This window comes from Mauremys reevesii, linkage group 23 (genome assembly GCF_016161935.1).
Source record: "Mauremys reevesii isolate NIE-2019 linkage group 23, ASM1616193v1, whole genome shotgun sequence".
Lineage (NCBI taxonomy): Eukaryota > Metazoa > Chordata > Testudines > Geoemydidae > Mauremys > Mauremys reevesii.
In genome coordinates, this window is record NC_052645.1 from 10134905 (window position 1) to 10153079 (window position 18175).

The window sequence follows — 18175 nt, forward strand, 5'->3', positions numbered from 1 at the left end:
AAGGCATTTATCAGCCAACATGGAAGTATTGTTATGTTACTTTGTGATGAATGTATCTACTTACTGTTAACGTATTAACACAGCCTGCTAAATCTGCATAGTGCTTTATAGATACTGAAGACATCTGATTCCTATTCACTCAATGCATCACTGGTTTTATTTGTCTGTTTAGATGGTCAGCCGCTTGTGGCAGGCACTGTATCTTCGTCTAGGTCTGGGCAGAACGGTGCACCCTGCTAAAAACAATAAATCATACAGTATTCTAATCTATCTATTTATCTAGGTTTACTAAGCTATCTATCTATCCTTTGCTATTGATATCTCCTGGTTTACTTTTCTCTCGCTCTCTTTTCGGTATCCCAAAGGGTACAATTTTTATAATGGATGTAACAATTTCCCCCTGAAATTAACTCCTTCTGTTTCACATGACTTTGGGTGTGTCTCACTAAGCTGATTCCAGGCCTTTCATTCCCCTCTGCTCCCCCACTCCTACCATAGCCGACTGATATTTTTGCCTGCCGATTATTAAAAACCCGTGTGTGTGGCGGGAGAGGGGCAGAGCCCACCACAAGGCAGATGTTTCCTAAATCCCGAGGCCTGCGTTTCATGTGCCGAGCTGGATGTCTAAGGGGTGGTTTGTGTGACCTCGTTCCTGTCCCACTCTCCCACCCCCTCCAGTCTCAGGCTCAGGAAGGATGCTAGCCCCATACACCGCAGGCTGTTTACTGAGTGGAGCAAACATCAGGCTGTGCAGATTAAAGCCAGTGAATGACAGGTTAACCCCTTTCCCCAACCTGGTTTCACTGGCCCCACTGTCCAGGTCTCAGATTCTCCACATTCCAGGCAGCAGCGGGTCCCCTTTCTTACTCCCCATCCCCTACCCAAGCAATGAACCCCTTGTGGAAAGCCCCAGGGGCGGGGCAAACCCTTCGTGTAATTCAAAGTTTTCTTCTTTTTCTCCCTCCCCACTCCCAACCGTGCCCTCCCCCCAGGTATGTCACACGTGTCAGAGGCTGGCCTGCTGCCTCTCTGAGGAGCCGCATGTTAATACCTCTGGCCCAAGCCTCTTGCCTGTCACTCTGCCTCCAGCTTCTGAGCAACCATGGACAGGATTTTCTCTGGCTTCTTGCTCTCTGCGCTTCTTCTCTTCCAGGATCATGGCATTTACGGGGCTCCCCCTCAGCCCAGAGGTAAGTGAAGAGGTCAGTTTGGTTGCGGTACCTTCTCGTCACCCGAAGCCATCCTGCTAGGGCAGATGCGAACACAGGGAGGGAGAAAAGGAGAAAAAATGACACCAAACAGATGGCAGGGCTGTGCAAAGAATCTTTTGCAAATAGTTGACCAAGGCAGCAAAATCCTGGTGTCTGTGCTTGCTTGCTTCATTACTTAAGAATAAGATCCGTGTGAATAGCACAGACGCTGTTAACAGAAAGCTGCTTCAGTGCGTCTTCAGCATTGTATCAGGTCCAGTTCCTTTTAGCTGGAGGAGGCACTGCCATTAAAGGAGCTGTCCTGTGCCCTCTTTATCTCCTGAACAGAACTTGCTTCTCTCAAACCATTCCTCAAGGAGCTGGTTTGGTTTGGGGAATTCAAGAAGCAAATTGGCCTGGATTGATCAGACATTCCTAGCGCTGGTTCACCTTTCCCAGTAAAGTGGAATGGATTGGTTTTGAGATTGGTCCTTCTTAAGGTTTTAATGTAGCCCTTTTTCAAGCAAACTTCCTGTGAATTCCCTTCAGTTTGTTGAAGTCAATGGTAGATTTTGCCTGAATTAGGATGACAGGATTTGCCTTAGAGACAAGCTGCCCAAGAGATACCCTGTGAGCATCCTCAAAGAAGGAGGGTTAATTTTAATGTCTGCAAATCCCCATTTCCCAGCTACAAAATACTTGACAATGGTAGGCAGCCGGTGTGCTGAGTTCAGTGCCTATCATGCTGAACAATACTGTCATATTGTTTCGTTGTACTCCCAGTCTGTCCGTCTGCACCTGTTATCTCTGGTCTTTGGGGCAGGGGCTGTTGGCTTGTTCTGTATTTGTAAAACACCTAGCACCGTGAGGTTCTGGTCCATGTTGGGGGCTCTTAGGCACTGTGGTATTACAAATAATGTATAACAAATGCACGAGTGTTGAATTCAAAAGGAAAAGCAAATAGTGAAAGAGGTTTGTAAAAATGGTAAAGAAATCAGTCCACTAACTGATCCGGTAGGGAGTGGATGAAGTTACAGGCGACAATTAATGTTCAGCCAACCTGCGGAACTCATGGCTGCAGGAGGTGGTCAAGACAAATATTGGGGCTGGATTTGTAAAAGGGTTGAGTGATTTTGGGACATTCTAAAACATTTATACCTGTGCAGATCACAGCAATGATCAGGGTGATGTGACTACATGCTGCAGGGCATAAGGTAGCCACTTAGAGAAAGGAACGTTCTTCCCAGACTGCCCAACTGATCAGCTTTGTGAAAAGATGATATCTCTACACCTGAACCATCCAGTACTAGAGATTATCAGACTCAGGAAATGACAGATGGACCATTCATCCAAGCCACTATATTTCTAGTATGATTGAATGCTGCTTGCAATAGAAACATGTTTTAATTCTGAGTTATCAACAGTTTTCTGTTTCTTCTAATTAATACAGCACCATGGTGCTTCCCCAAACTCTGTTTCGTTGCCTTAAGGCTTGACTATTATGAAATTTATTACAGAATAAGGTAGACAGTGGATTTAAAGTGGAGCATCTAGTCCACATGTGGCCATTCTTATTCCAAAATAAAAGTGCTGGTTTTGGTTTAATTTAATCCACTTCCAAAATCAATTAAGCTATTTTGGAAAAAGGCACTCTTCTGCCAGAATGAAAGTGTCCATCTGTGGAGTTATTCAGGACTAATTGTTCTGGAATAGCTCTTCCTGAAGAGCTCCATGTGTATACAAGCCCTAAGACTGGGGAGCCTTCTGGGGCTGGACACAATTAGCTAGACTTGCTGTTGATTCTCCAATACTCTTCCATTTCCCCATAAATACATTTTAATTTCATAAGAAGAGATTAAAAAAAAAGTTGTTTGGGACAAAAATACAAAAGCGTTTTGCAAAAAAGTTGCTTCCAAAATCTTTTCTTGCTCAGTCAGTCCTTATCCCACACTTCAATGCTTTGGTACCACACTTCTTTCTTGGCAGCAGTTAACAATTAAAAAAAACAAACAAACAAAAAAAAACAAATGGTGGTTAGGTCACTGGAGTGGGAATCAGGAGACCTATTTTCCATTCCTTGATCCACCAGGGACATACTGCATGACCTTGGGCAAAGCTCAGTGCCTCAGTTTCCCTACCTGTAAAATGGGTATAATGACACTTCATAAAGTTCTTTTTTGGTCTAAGAATTAAAGCATTATGTAAGCCTGATTATAAACCAACATTTTCTATTTCCTGCAATTAAATATGGAAGTGAAGTGAAACCAACCCCCTGAGGTAAATGGTTACCTTTCAATGGCAACCACTGTGTCCTACTGACTAATTCCTCCTTGAATCCCTCCTGCACATTGTGTTGTTTAGAGATACATTATCCTGAAGCCAGTGACACATTCAGCCCTAGAGGCTTTCAGGAAACTCACCTGATGATCTGTCTTCATGGATGTACAGCAGGATATTTGTTTTCATATGTCTAATAGTGTCAGAGATCAGTTACATTTCACATTGATGACCAACTTCTAAATCTATGTCTTAATTTTAGACAGACTTGCTGGTCATAAAGCTTGTGTGTAACAATCTGCCAACAAAGTCTGACAGAACTTTCCCCTGTATCACAGAACCTGTATCCTCCCCCTGTGTGAAAATGAAATATTAACAGAGCACAGGAGAACAGAACCTCACAGAGGCAGGCTAAATGGGGCAATTTGGGAAATGTTCATAAAAATATCAACCCTTTTTATTTTTATTTTTTTGGTCACAGTTTGAAATGTTGATGAAAAATCTCATCAAAATGGTCAGTTTTGAGAAATTCCATCCAGCTGCACCCCAGAGCATCTTGGCCACCGCTAGTTTTCTCCATCGTGTTTATTATTGATCTTACCAAGGAAACATAAGAGTTACATGGGAAATATGTAGTCTTAGGTCAATCTATTTTACATTTTCACCCCGATTTGCTTGTCTAGTGCAGCCTTATGCTTTACAGTATAATCACCAGTGCTTCGTGATGCGATACCAATAGGAAACGTTGTGCTTTAATGCAGGGGCTCTCAGCATTTCCAGATTACTGAACCCTTTTCAGGAGTCTGATTTGTCTTGCGTACCCCCAAGTTACACCTCACTAAAAACTATTTACTTACACAATCAGACATAAACATACAGAAGCGTCACAGCCACACTGTTATTGAAAAATTGCTGACTTGCTCATTTTTACCATATAATTATAAAATAAATCAACTGGGCTATAAACATTGTATTTACATTTCATCGTACAGTGTATAGAGCAGTACAAACAAGTCATTGTCTGCATGAAATTTTAGTTTGTACTGACTTTGCTAGTGCTTTTTCTGTAGCCTGTTGTAAAACCAGGCAAATCTCTAGATGAGTTGATGTACCCCCTGGAAGACCCCTGTGTACCCGCAGGAATACATGTACCCCTAGTTGAGAACCACTGTTTTAAGTGTTATACCAGGGGGTTGTATGAGTCAGGACTCCTGGGTTCTATTTCCACCTCTACTGACCCCCTGGAGCTGTGAAATAGTTATTTAATGGCTAGGTGTGCCTCTGTTTATCTATCTCTGAAATGGGAATAACAATACTTATTGCACTGACTTGTGGGAATTTATGTGTTAATTTTTGCAAAGCGTTTGAAGGGCATCTGAGAAAGGTGCTTCAGACAATTGGTCTGCTCCACTGCTGTCTTACTCCAGTGTGACTGCACTGAGTTTCATCAACATAAAACTGGAGTGGTGAATCCAGCCCCACAAATGCCGAATATCATTATCTCATCATCTCTGTGCATTACAAGTACACGTATTTGTACATGGTGTTATGTTTTTTTAACCAATAAAAATACTTTTCTTGTACACAAAGTAAAAGAACATTTATAAACATTGATTAATTAGTTCCCACTTTGCCCCATGAGATAAGTAAATATTTATCATCATCCCATTGTTTTACAACTGGGGAAACTGAGTCACGGGGCGGTGAGGTGACTTGCCCACTGTCATGCAGAGCAATGACCCAGCTTTGACCCACTAAACCTCACTCTCTGTCACCTACAAAGACCCACTCATAGGCTCTAGGAGCCCTGATTCACAATCCTCTGTTGTAACCTGCATCTGTCCCGCTTACCCTCTTCTCCCCACTTTCCTGCCCCCTCACCTGCCTTCCCTCCAGTGTCCCCTCTCCCTTCACATTTCTTTCTATTTAGTGGATTCCCTCCTAGCTCAAACCAGCCCCCCTCCAAAAATTGTGGAACTAAGATGCCATTTTCTGCTGCCACATTGTTCATCCTGCTGGTGTGTTCTACCCTCCTTCACCCCCTCCCCCAGATCTGTCTGATCTGTTTTGATTGTAAGCTCTCTGGAGCTACAAATAGGACCTAGGCATCCTGACACCCAGGTCTCTGCCATAACCCAGTAGAACCCTGTCTCCTCACAAGAACCAGGAAGTCTTGACTCCCCAGCATCCTGCTCTGACCCCCGAACCCCACTATTTTTTTCTGTAGCCTTATTTCTTCATCTTTCTCCTCCCACTTCTCTCGTGCAGGTGCTCTGTGTAGGACGAGACCCACCGACCTGGTGTTCATCATAGACAGCTCCCGCAGCGTGCGCCCCCATGAATTTGAGCAGGTCAAAGTCTTTTTGTCCCAGGTCATCGAGTCCCTCGATGTGGGCCCCAATGCCACTCGGGTGGGGGTGATCAATTATGCCAGCACAGTCAAGAACGAGTTCTCCCTCAAGACCCACTGGACCAAAGCCAGCCTGCTGCAAGCCGTCCGCAAGATCAAGCCACTCTCCACGGGCACCATGACGGGCTTGGCGATCCAGTTTGCCATCAATAGGGCGTTCAGCGACTCAGAAGGGGCCCGTGTGAGGTCTCCTGAGATTAACAAGGTAAGTGAATTATCTGCTGAGCTGCTGCACTGGGAGAAGTCAGTGTCACTCTCCCCTCCCCCCTCAGCTCCCCTTCCTTCTGTCTAATCAGAGACTGGAAACGTTGAAGAAAATGGCCAAAGCTCCACACAAAATATTCGGGATGGGGAAAAAGTGATTGTTATCTCTGTGGCAATGGCCGTCTTTACTAACATCCCAGCCAAGGAGATGACACTAAAGGACCTTTAATTTTGCAGTAGCAAGGAGGCTGGTTTTCTAAGACAGACAGAGCAACTGGGGACTCAATTCTCATTGAAAGTCAGTGGGATCTTTGTCTCAGATCCTCAAAGGTATGTAGGTGCCTAATTCCCATTTATTTCAGTGGGCATTAGGTGCCTAACTCACTTTGACAATCTGGGCCTTGGTGCCTCACTCTTCTTTTTGCCTTTGAAAAACCCCCACCTCGAACTCACAAGGTAGGAAATGTCACAATTAAGGTGGCCCTGGAAACCTTAATTCCCCCACCCCTCCAGCCCACTCCTTGTCTGTCTTGACTATTGAGATGGTGAGCTCTTTGGGGCAGAGACCACCTCTTTCTCTGTGCATGTAGTGAGTGTGAGGCAGTGAGATCACGGTCTAGGTTGGCATTTAACATAAGAACGGTCATACCGGGTCCCTTTAGCCCAGTATCCTGTCTTCTGAATGAACAGAACAGGTTATCATCAAGTAATCCATCCATCCCCTGTCGCTCATTCCCAGCTGCTGGCAAACAGAGGCTAGGGACACCTTCCCTGCCCATCCTGGCCAATAGCCATTGATGGCCCTGTCCTCCATGAACTTATCGAGTTCTTTTTTGAAGCCCTCCCATATAACAACAACAGCATCTGCCTTCCCCTGACTCCACACCTCTGAATTTGGCTACACCTGTCTCAGCTCAGTGACAGTTGGGGGAAACCTCTCCCTTCTGTGCATGCAGAAAGCTCGTTTCATTAGCAGCTTGAGTTCTAACTAAACATTAGTCATGACGCAGTGTAGGCCCACGTGCCCAAAGCTGGCTCCCCAGGCTCTCTGCTAGCCAGACGGGAGCAGAAAAATAAGCAAGGGCTTAACATGGGCAACCAGAGCTTCCGTCCCAACCAATCAGGAAACCAGCTGCTTGAAGAAGGTTTTTCCCCTCCCTCCCAACTCTAACATTTCTGGAATGTCAGTTTCTTTCCTTTCTGCTCTGCTGTTAGCAGAGGAACGGGGAAGCCGGCCATGTGGAGTTGTGTGCAAAAAGGAGAGGGGAAAGAAGCCAAAGGCAGCAAAAACAAACAAACAAACAAAAACCCAACAACCAACAAAGCCTAAATGCAAGAAATGCATCTTGTAAAAAGGTGACCACACCTGGAAAAACAAACAAACAGCCTGACACTAACATTTTAATGGTTGGGGTAGCCAGAAATCAACCAGACACTACTGAACAATGCTGCCAACGGGTGGGGATCAGATCTCTCCATGTACCTACCGTCTATGCCCCCCGTCACTCTAGCATCGGTGCACCTAACAAATATGAATGGATTTACCTCACATCACTCTTTTATCCCCAAGTTCACAGAGGGGAAACTGAGGCACAGACATTGAAGGCAGGGCCAAAACTGAGCACTTTTGAAAATCTACCTTTCCCAAGGTCACACAGTAAGTCTGTGGCAGAGGTAGGTATTGAACCTATATCTTCTGAAGCTCAGCCCAGTGCCATAATCACAAAAACATCCTTCCTGCAGAAGTGAGAGCAGGGGCCTGGAAGCCAGGATTTCTGGCTTCTGTTCTCACTTTTGCCACTGGCTGAGTGTGTGACTTTGGGGAAGGCACTTAGGGATGAAGTGTGGCCAGGTGTAAAATGGTGTAAAGTGTAATAACCTTTTACTTCCGCACAGGGGTGTGGCCAAGTCTAATTTTAATGATACTTCATGCCTAGTGTAATGACACTCACCTCACCAATGGATATAAGGCCGTGCATAATAGCTTGGTATTATTATTACTATTATTATTATTAATAATTAATGTTTGTAAAGTGCTTTGAAATCCTTGGATGATCCTGGTTGTGATTCTGGCCAAGTTCGTGCAAATAGAATAAGAATGGACTCAACTTTAATCTTTTTTGGAGATTCAGAATTGTTCATTCTGTCGCACAGGTATATTTTGCCTTTCACTGCTTCCAGGTGTTTACTCATGGAAACAGAAATGGTAAATTACCCAAGAGAGGCAGCCTGGAGTGATGTATCTAGCCCTGTTAGAAACAGGACTGCTATCTAATGCCTCACTGAAGCATAGTATCTAGGTGCTGATTCAATGGCATTTGCAGCCCAAGCACCAAATGGCTTCAAACTCATCTGGGCTCATTCAGACCCAAACTGTCCTTCAGGCCTTTTGGAGTGTGTCCATCACTGGTGTCATAAACAGATAGTTAAGGGTTAATGCCTCTTTTACCTGTAAAGGGTTAGGAAGTTCACCTAGCCTAGCTGACACCTGACCAGAGGAACCAATGGGGGAACAAGATGTTTCAAAAGGAAGGAGGGAAGTTTTCCTTTGTTTTAGAGTTTCAGTTTCAGCCGAAGTGAAAAAGATCAAGGAACCAGCCTCTTATCAGAGTAGTAAGTTTTAGAAAGGAATAAATAGGTTTATGTTTATTTTCTTTGTAACTTGTCTTGGTATCATTAAGGGAATTATCAAAATTGGGTATTTGGGTATTTTTTGTGTAACTAAATTTGTACCCAGGGGAACATCCTCTGTGTTTTGAATCTGTTGTCTGTGAGACTAGCTGGTTGCTAATCTCTCCCAAAGGGTTTTCTTTTACCTTTCTTTTCTTTAATTAAAAGCCTTTTTCTTAATACCTGATTGATTTTTCCTTGTTATTAGATCCAAAGGGGTTGGATCTGGATCCACCAGGAGTTGGTGGGAGAAAGGAGGGAGGGATAGTTAATTTCTCCTTGTTTTAAGATCCAAGGGGTTTGGATGTGTGTTCACCAGGAAATTGGTGAAGTTCCTCAAGACTACCCAAGAAAAAAAAAAAGGTAGTGCTTGGGGGTGGTGGCGGCGATACCAGATCTAAGCTGGTAATTAAGTTTAGAAGTGTCCATGCAGGTCCCCAAATCTGTACCCTAAAGTTCAGAGTGGGGGAAGGAACCTTGACAACTGGGTTAAAAGAGGAGATTCTAGAATCTTCCTTCCTTGCCCCCAGGGCAGGATTAAAATGAAGTAAGGCACTGATCCACCAGCAGTCTGGAAATGCACAAAACCCATCGATTGCATCTCCCACCTCATCAGCTCTGCTTCCCTCCATGTATGGAATTTTCCACCCCGTGAGCTTTTAGAAGCCTGTCACTTCTCCAGTCCTCATTCCTGTGAACACTTTTGACAAAAATGATTTTTTTTCCCGATTGGCCAACATTTTTCACCTTTTCATCCAAACAATCAACCCCCCCAAATTCTTCAGTTTAAAAATGTAAAATTTTATTTCCAGTGATTGAAAATGGCCCTGTTTTGTCTAAGAAAATCCATTAAAAATGTTCAATCCGCATTCCATGCCCGTGGATGGGGCATGCGGGGCCTTGTCACTGAATATAGTGCTGTCCACACACATCCTCTGACTCGCCGCTACGTGTCTAGCATTGCCAGCTTCCAGGCCAACAGGGGTGATAAGGAAACTCCTGCATCCCAGAGAGCAGCTCCTTGGAGCCCACTGCTCCTTCATCCCACACTTGAAGGCTCCTTCTGAATGCAGAGCCTGAGGCATCAAAATTCCTGCTTGAATCTGCTAGGGAACTCTCCTCCCCTCCCCCAGAGCTTTATTCCCTGAAGCCAAACAGCATGGATGAATTGGCAGTGGTCCTGTGGAACTGGGAATAGCTCCAGAGGGAACTTTTCCCCTCCTCCACACTCGCACAGGAAACTTTCTCCCCAGCAAGTCCTTTCCAGGGAGTGACAGTAGTAGCAGCGGGAGCCGGTGAGGGAAGGATATTAACGTTTCCCGCAAAGCCCTCCTGTCAGTTAGCTAGTAGCCCAGCGCAGCTTGGAGGTGGCAAACTAGATGGAAAACTCAATTAAATAGGGACAAAGACAGGGCCTCCTTTCAGCTGGGTCTCCCAAGCTCTCTAGCAAATACAGTCGTTACTTCACTGAGAGATGGCTGGGCATATTCCAGACTCGTAGGTAGCTTTGTGCTCAGTGTAATATGATTTTACTTTAGTATGTGCTAAAGAACAGGGCACTCTATTGTCTGATACGGGCCTTTGGGAAGAGAATGCCAAGCAGATACATTCCTCCTAGCCTGTCTACAATGGATAATTCACAGTGTAACAATAAAAAACAGACCAAAAAAACCAAAAACCAAAACCCAGCAACCACATGCTACAGTATTTTTGTCAGGTCTTAGGAACAGCCATTGCAAAAACCCAAAGCAGAACAGAAAACAATGGACTAGATTCCTTTCTGGTGTAATTCAATGGGAGATGCTCCATGACCCTTTATACCAGGGATGGATTTGTTTCAATTTTTGTGATAAGTGAAAAAGTTAGCGACTACCTATTTATTTATTTTTGGCTCTATCACAAATGATCCCCCCCTCTGCCCCAATTTTTCTGAGAAGCCATTGTGTAATAATGATGATGCAGGACTAAAATGGGTTCAAAATGTTTGTACTTAAACATTTTTTAAAAAAAAAGAGAAATGGTTTTGCTGTCCAAAGAAACATTTTTGTGGAAAATTTTCATTTTAGTCAAAATGGGCCTGTTTATTAGCACTAAAAGAGCAAGCACATTTTTAACTGAAACATTTTACATTTTTGGAAAATAAATTAATGTGTGGTTTTTAAAAATTAATACATTTTCATTTGGTTGAAAGTTTTCAGTGTGGTCGTCTTAATGAGAGAATGTAAACCAACAATTTTAAAATATTTTTTTGTGTTCTGGGAGAATTTTTTTTTTTTTTGGATTTCAAAGCTCCCACATAAATATTTCAGTTTTTCGATTTGGTTATTCATTGAAAAAGAAATGAACAAAAAAGTCTGGGAAATATCTTTAGAAAAATCAACCCTTAAAGGACATCACACAAAACATTAGCATTTCTTTCTCTGCTGTCTGGCGGACCAAGTCTCACTCCATGAATCCAGATCACAAGTGCTCTGATTCAAAACCAAAAGCTCCACGAACCCCACTCAGCTGGGCAATCCAGCTTGACTTGTGCTGCTTCTTACACCTCCATTGATAACCAGGAAGCTGCAGCTGGAACCAAATGGGCAGGGTGAGGTTGAACAGAACCCAGCTCCCAGAGCTTCCTAGAGCTGTAGCAACTCCCGCTGGAAAGTGGCTGGATTTTCATTCCTCATGTTTCCAGAACTAACTGCGAACTGCAGCCACTGGGAGCTGCGGGCGGCCGTGTCTGCGGATGGTCAATGTAAACAAACTGTCTTGCGGCCCGCCAGCGGATTACCCTGATGGGCCGCGTGCGGTCCCCAGGAGGCAGCTTGCCCACCACTGATCTAGACCATCCCTGGCATGTGTCTGTCTAACTTCTTCTTAAAAACCTCTAATGATGAAGATTCCACAACCCCTCTGGGTAATTTGTTTCAGTGCTTAACCACCCTCACAGTTAGGAAGTTTTTCCTAATGTCTATCCTAAATCTCCCTTGCTGCAATTTAAGCACATTAGTTCTGGTCCTGTCCTCAGTGGATAAGAAGGACAATTTATCACCATCCTCTTTATAACAACCTTCTATGTACCTGAAAACTTAACATGGCCACCCTCACTCCTTTCCATTCCAGACTAAACAACCCCCCCCCCTTTTTTCCAATCTTCCCTCATAGGTCATGTTTTCTAGATCTTAAATCGTTTTTTGCTCTCTTCTGGATTTCCTCCAATTTGTCCACATCTTTTCTGAAGTGTGGTGCCCAGACACAGTACTCCATTTGAGGCCTTATCAGTGCTGGGTAGAGTGGAAGAATTACTTCTAGTGTCTCGCTTACAACGCTCCTGGTAATACATCCCAGAATTATGTTCACTTTTTTTGCAACAGTGTTATATTGTGGACTCGTGTTTAGTTTCTGACATAGTATAACAGTACTCTTTCCTAGGCAGTCAATTCCCATTTTGTATTTGTGCAATTGATTGTTCCTTCCTAGCTGGAGTACTTTGCATTTGTCCTTATTGAATTTCATCCTATTTATTTCAGACCATTTCTCCCGTTTCTTAAGATAATTTTGAATTAGAATTGTGTTGGGTTAGATCACAGAAACCTCTTTTGGGACTGCCACCTGATGTGCCAAGACTACCTCTGAGCCTGCTTTCCCTGCCAGCTTGGGACTTCAGTGCCCTGCCTGGTTGTGCCAGACATGCTAGCCTGCTACAAACACAGACCCAGGTCTGAACCACATCCCCCAAAAGCTGCAAGCTTAACTGAAAACAGCTTACGAAGTGCTCCTGTCTCCAACACTCAGATACCCAACTCCCAATGCAGTTCAACCCCCAAATAAATCTGTTTTACCCTACATAAAGCTTATACAGGGTAAACTCATAAATTGTTCACCCTCTATAACACTGATAGAAATATATGCACAGCTGTCCCCCCTCCCCACAGAGTAATACGTACTCTGGGTTAATTAATAAGTAAAAAGTGATTTTATTAAATACAAAAAGTAGGATTTAAGTGGTTCTAAGTTCATGCAGGTTGCTAGACTCAGGTGGACCCCAAATATACACAAACACGAGGGCCTAGTTACATATGAATTGCCGCTCTTGTTGGTTTCTGACCATTTTTCTACCACATAGAACACAGTGAGCACAGCTAGAGATCTGAGAAAATATATTCAAAGGGCTATTATCCTACTCCTATAAACTAGAGGCCCCGGCTGAGGCCAGGGCTCCATTGTGCCAGGCACTGGAGATACACAGAGTGGGCGGATACAGCTACACGTGGAGCTGGAGGTGTGATTCCCAGCTTGTGTAGACATACGCACCCCAGCTCCCATTGAGCTAGTCCACTAAAAATAGCCGTGCAGCTGGGGCATGGGCTAGCTGTCCTGAGTACAAACCCACTGGAACCCCACTGCTCACTGCTGCTCGTACTATCCCACCGATGCTGGTTTTTAGCATGCTGGCCCATAAGAGCTAGCATGGGTATGTCTACATGAGCTGGGGCTCACCCCCGTAGCTCCAGATGTAGATATAGCCACAGACCGTTCCACCTTGCCAGAGAAACGCTGGGGTGGGGGGGAAGGAGAAAGAGACACACTGATTGGCCCATAGTCACAGAGCAGGTCAGTGGCAAAACTGGGACAAGAACACAGGTGTCCTGATGCCCAGCCTGAGTTCTAGCCACTGCGCCATGTTGCATCCCCAGTGTGCAACCCCGTCCTAAAACGTGACCTGCCCTAAGCACAGGCTCAAGCAGCAAAGCTCAGGAACTGATGTGAATTTTGGGTCCACAGCTGCTCGGCGCTTGAGCCCAAATTTCCATTGGATCCAGGCTTCTGGTTGGATATCAGACATCCCCAGGGATCAGGTCTGTGGGTTTGGTTCAGGCCCATATCCGATCTGTGCAGGTTGTCAGTGGGCTTAAAGAAGTGGAATTACTGATTAGCCTGGGCGCTTCACTTCACTTATTTGCCTCGGACAAAGAAAATGCAAGGAATGCATCCAACCGCTAGTGATAGATCCTGTTAGAGAGACGTTTAACCACTGACAGAACCCTGTTCATTGGGTGGTGTCTCTCACTAAAGCTAGCTGATAATGCATCATGTTGATAAGCTGTAATCAGTAGCACTGCATCTCAGAGCCACAGTGCATGAAAGCATGGTTATGCTGCCATTTGCTGAGTGGCATTTTGCATGCAGAGTTGCTGAATCAATGGCTCTCTCTTCTGGCAAAAAGAATGGACTGCATGGGTGGTTTCTGCAGAAACTTTGGCTGATATTTCTATTGAAGCTGCAAGTCAATAAAGGAAGAAAGAAAGTTACATCTCAGTGGAATGCTATTTCTCTCCTGATAGAGACTAATCGTACAGCGTACAGTGATGATTTTCACAGATTAATCTTTTTCACACCCACATTTCCAGAGTCTGGCCAGAGGAAGAGTTGAACCACGAGAGACTGTGCTTGCAATATTTCTGTCACCATTGGAAACAGCAAACTCCAGAGACGTTGTGCTCTTGTTAGGTTTCAAATAGAGCTGACTGGAAGACAACATGTACCATTTAGCAGCAACGTGGTAGAGCTACTTTGGTGTAGCTGTGCCAGTGCAGCGTTGTAAGTGTAGATCTACCCTTAGAAGGATCTGGGATGATAAACTCTACTCTGAATAAGGCAGAGCAGGGATTTGAAGATCTCCCACATCCTTGCTTAATGCTATAACTACTGTACCAGGTTGTTGAGCGTGAGACATTCTGTCTCTGATGAAAAAAGCAATATCTATGTCATTGCAAAGAGGAGTGATGAAATAACGTGCTTTTAGCGAAATTTCATTTCAACCAAAAATGTTCCAACCAGCTGTAGTTTTAACTCCAATTTCTACAGCTCCCAAAAGGTTACGGTTGTTCCACTAAACACATGAATTTATGGGCACTTATCAGAATCGAATAGAAGGTTTGCTCATCTTTGATATAAACCGAGGGCCAGATCCTGGCATCAGATGAGATTGCCTCCCACAGCAATGGAGGGCAGCCTTAAAGCTAAAGCTACCTCTAAATAAGCAACCGGGGAGCCCTCCATCCAAGTTCGCTCTGATTAGCCCTGAGTGAATAATAGATTGTTTGGTTCAATGGCCAAACTGAAGATATGGCTAAACATTGGTTTGTTTTGAACTGAGGGTTTTTTGTTTTTTTCTTGCCAAAATGAAAAACTGAAAACATTTAATTTGGGTCAAAAGGAAACATTTTTTTCAAAATGACGTCACCTCGAACAACATTTTTGACATTTTCATTCTGAAAACGTCATTTGGCTTCAACGTTTTATTTCAAAACTGTCATTTAAAAGGGCTCTTTTTTCATTTTTTAAAAACGAACCATTTCAAAATTTCTGACATTTTTGTTTTCAGTTTTTTTGTCTGAAACAATTTATTGGATTTTACCCAAATTCATGAATAGTTTTGATACCCTGAAAAATGCATTTTTTGGTGAATTTACTGTTTGCCAAAAAGATTCCTCCGCTCTACTTGTGATTTCTATTGTATAAATGTGAAGGTGAATAATACACAAGCTTAACCTTAAGGACCTGTGTGTTGATGGGTCACTGAGAATTCTACTGCTGCGGTTCAATTAGCTATTTCTTGCATTTTTCTTCTCACATTTCTTTATCTTCTCTATTACCAAGGGCATTTTCCTGTGAAACAGTTTTGATTTGGCTTAGCAGTTCACTTGGCGGGGACCTAAGAGTCAAAAATGTTGACTCTGTCACTAACCTTAAGCAAGCCATTTCTGCTCTCTATGCCTCAGTTTTCCCATCTGTAAAATGGAGATAAAGCTTAATCACTTAACGTTTCCCAAGTGCTTTGATATTCTCAGATGGAATTAAAGGCACTGTTATTGGGCCAGCTCTCTCCTCCAGCCATTACTTAGTCAGAACTTCCATTGACTTCAGCAGGAGTTTTGGGTGAGCAACGACTGTTGAGTTTGATCCAGTGTTAATGCTGTGAGTTAAGAAGGCTGTCTTTACTCTGTTTTCCTTAAATCTGGTATCATCCAGCCATCCCCTATTTAAGAAGTTTAAGACAATGTCAATTTAACCCCTGCAGCCCAGAAATGAACAAACCATGGGGGCAGACAAAATAGACCAGGGGTCAGCAAGCTTTCAGAAGTGCTGTGCCAAGTCTTCACTTATTCACTCTATTTTAAGGTTTTGCGTGCCAGTAATACATTTTAATGTTTTTAGAAGGTCTCTTTCTATAAGTCTATAATATATAACTAAACAATTGTTGTATGTAAAGTAAGTAAGGTTTTTTAAATGTTTAAGAAGCTTCATTTAAAATTAAATTAAAATATAGAGCCCCCCGGACCGGTGGCCAGGACCTGGGCAATGCGAGTGCCACTGAAAACCAGCTCGCGTGCTGCTTTCAACACCTGTGCCATAGGCTGCCTACCCCTGAAATAGACTATGCTGATGTTCTGGTGTGTTATGGGGAAAGGAAATCATGGTTCCACTTTGTACTGGGCTTTAACTCCACTGATATGAAGAAGTTAGTTATTGAGCCAGATTCCTCCCTGAGCAAACACTATGCTCACATCCATGTTGTAGAAAAACTACCGTGCTAGATTGCACGGGGACACTCCATCACCTCTTCTCTCCATTTCCCTCCCTCTTCTCCTCAGGTGGCAATCATTGTGACAGACGGACGCCCCCAGGATGGCGTGAAGGATGTATCAGCGAGGGCAAGATCCCTTGGCATTGAGCTGTTTGCCATCGGGGTGGGCCGAGTGGACAAGAACACTCTTCGGCAAATGGCAAGCGAGCCGCTGGACGAGCACGTGGACTATGTAGAGAGCTACAGTGTCATTGAGAAGCTGGCCACAAAATTTCAAGAGGCCTTCTGTGGTAAGTCCTAAAGGAGCAGCAAGAGGATCTGAGATGGGGGGCAGACCTTCCTTGGTGAACAGACAGGAACAAGGAACATAGCAATTACCAGACTGAATCCGAACAGGAATCGGTGTAGCCCTGTGTTGTGTCCAACAGTGGCCATTATCAACTGTTTCAGAGGAAGGTGGAGGACATTCTTGAGGAGATAATGGAATAATCACCCCATAAGGGAAATCTCTTAACCCCCAGCTATGAGGTTTAGGAATCAGGAAGCTTCATATCCCTTCGATTTTTAAATAGTATCTAATATAATTGTGGGTGTTCTATTTCCTCTGTAATCGTTTTTAAAAAACCCTTCGGAGGTCTTGGTTTCAATGGTGCCTATTGGCAGTTAGCTCCACAGGTTCGTTATGTGTTCTTTCAATAAAAGTATTCTCAGTTCTCTAGCTGGCTGAAAAAAAATGAAAAGGGAAATGTTGACTGTTCCCTCCTTTCTTTCCCCCCAAATTAGAAAAAATCCAAATTTGAAAAATCTCTGCCAGACAGGCCATAGAATCAGTCCAGAAAAAAAAGGGGGGGGGGGAGGATGTCACAATGTTGTGAAAGTGTATCCTCCCCCCCACTTTTTTTTCTTAAAATTTCAACTTGGTGAAATTTCAAAAATCTCTAATCTTAGGTGAAATCTTCATTTGCTTCAGAAACTTCCATTGACTTGAGTGGGGCCAGGGTTTCACCCTCAAGGTAATATCTGGATATCCATTCCCATATCTGAACACCTGCCCTGGTTTTTCGCCTTCCTCCGAAGCATGGGGCAGGGGTCGCTTGCTGGTGGATTATCTGCTACTAGAAGTCTTTAAATCATGATTTGGAGCATTCAACAGCAGAGTCAAGGGAGAGAATTAGTTCAGGAGTGGGTGGATCGGCTTATGTGGCCTGCATCTTGCAGGAGGTCAGACTAGATGATCATAATGGTCCCTTCTGATCTTGAATTCTATGATTCTATGAATACTGTATGCACAACCGCATCTGATTAAAAGACACCTGTCTCACGTTAGATTCAACATTAACACTGCCCCACACAGACTGCAGAAAGATTGAATCATGACCTGTTACACATCAGCCTCAGAGCATCTCACAGTTCTGTCTCTACCCGTGTGTGTCTCCTTCGGTGCTGTATTGTGTCACAACTTTCCCAAACTGCAACTTGGCAGGAAGGGTGTGTGAAATCCCTGGGCCTGTTCAGTTGACACGGGAAATGAGTATTTTTGCAGCTGCCTCCTACAGTCTTGCAGGTTTTGTTTGAAATAGCAATACCCTTCCATGGGGTTCAGTGTTGTGTTTGGTGATCACTCCGGACCAAATCCTTGAAGGCTCCTAACTTCCAGTGAAAACAATGAGATTTAGGAGCCTAAATACCTTTGAGGGTCTGGGGCTCAATGCTTGCCAGAGATCCCCTTTATTTTGTGTACAGATACAACACCTGTGCATGACAACAAGAGCTTCACGACACATTCCCCAGGCTCTTGGCCTGGGAAGCTCAGCCCTTAATGGCACAGTCCCCAGCTACCACAAA

The 18175-nt window shown here is 43.9% G+C and overlaps 1 protein-coding gene across 1 annotated transcript in view; it reads left to right on the forward strand.

Annotated features, from left to right (window-relative positions):
• Positions 1-1046: 1046 nt before the first annotated feature.
• Positions 1047-18175, forward strand: part of MATN1 (matrilin 1) — a 31381-nt gene continuing 14252 nt past the window's right edge. Inside the window, exons 1-3 of the mRNA XM_039511515.1 lie at positions 1047-1190; positions 5736-6082; positions 16398-16620. Of these exons, the coding sequence (XP_039367449.1) occupies positions 1103-1190; positions 5736-6082; positions 16398-16620 (658 nt within the window). The 5' untranslated portion in view covers positions 1047-1102. The remainder of the gene's footprint in view (positions 1191-5735; positions 6083-16397; positions 16621-18175) is intronic.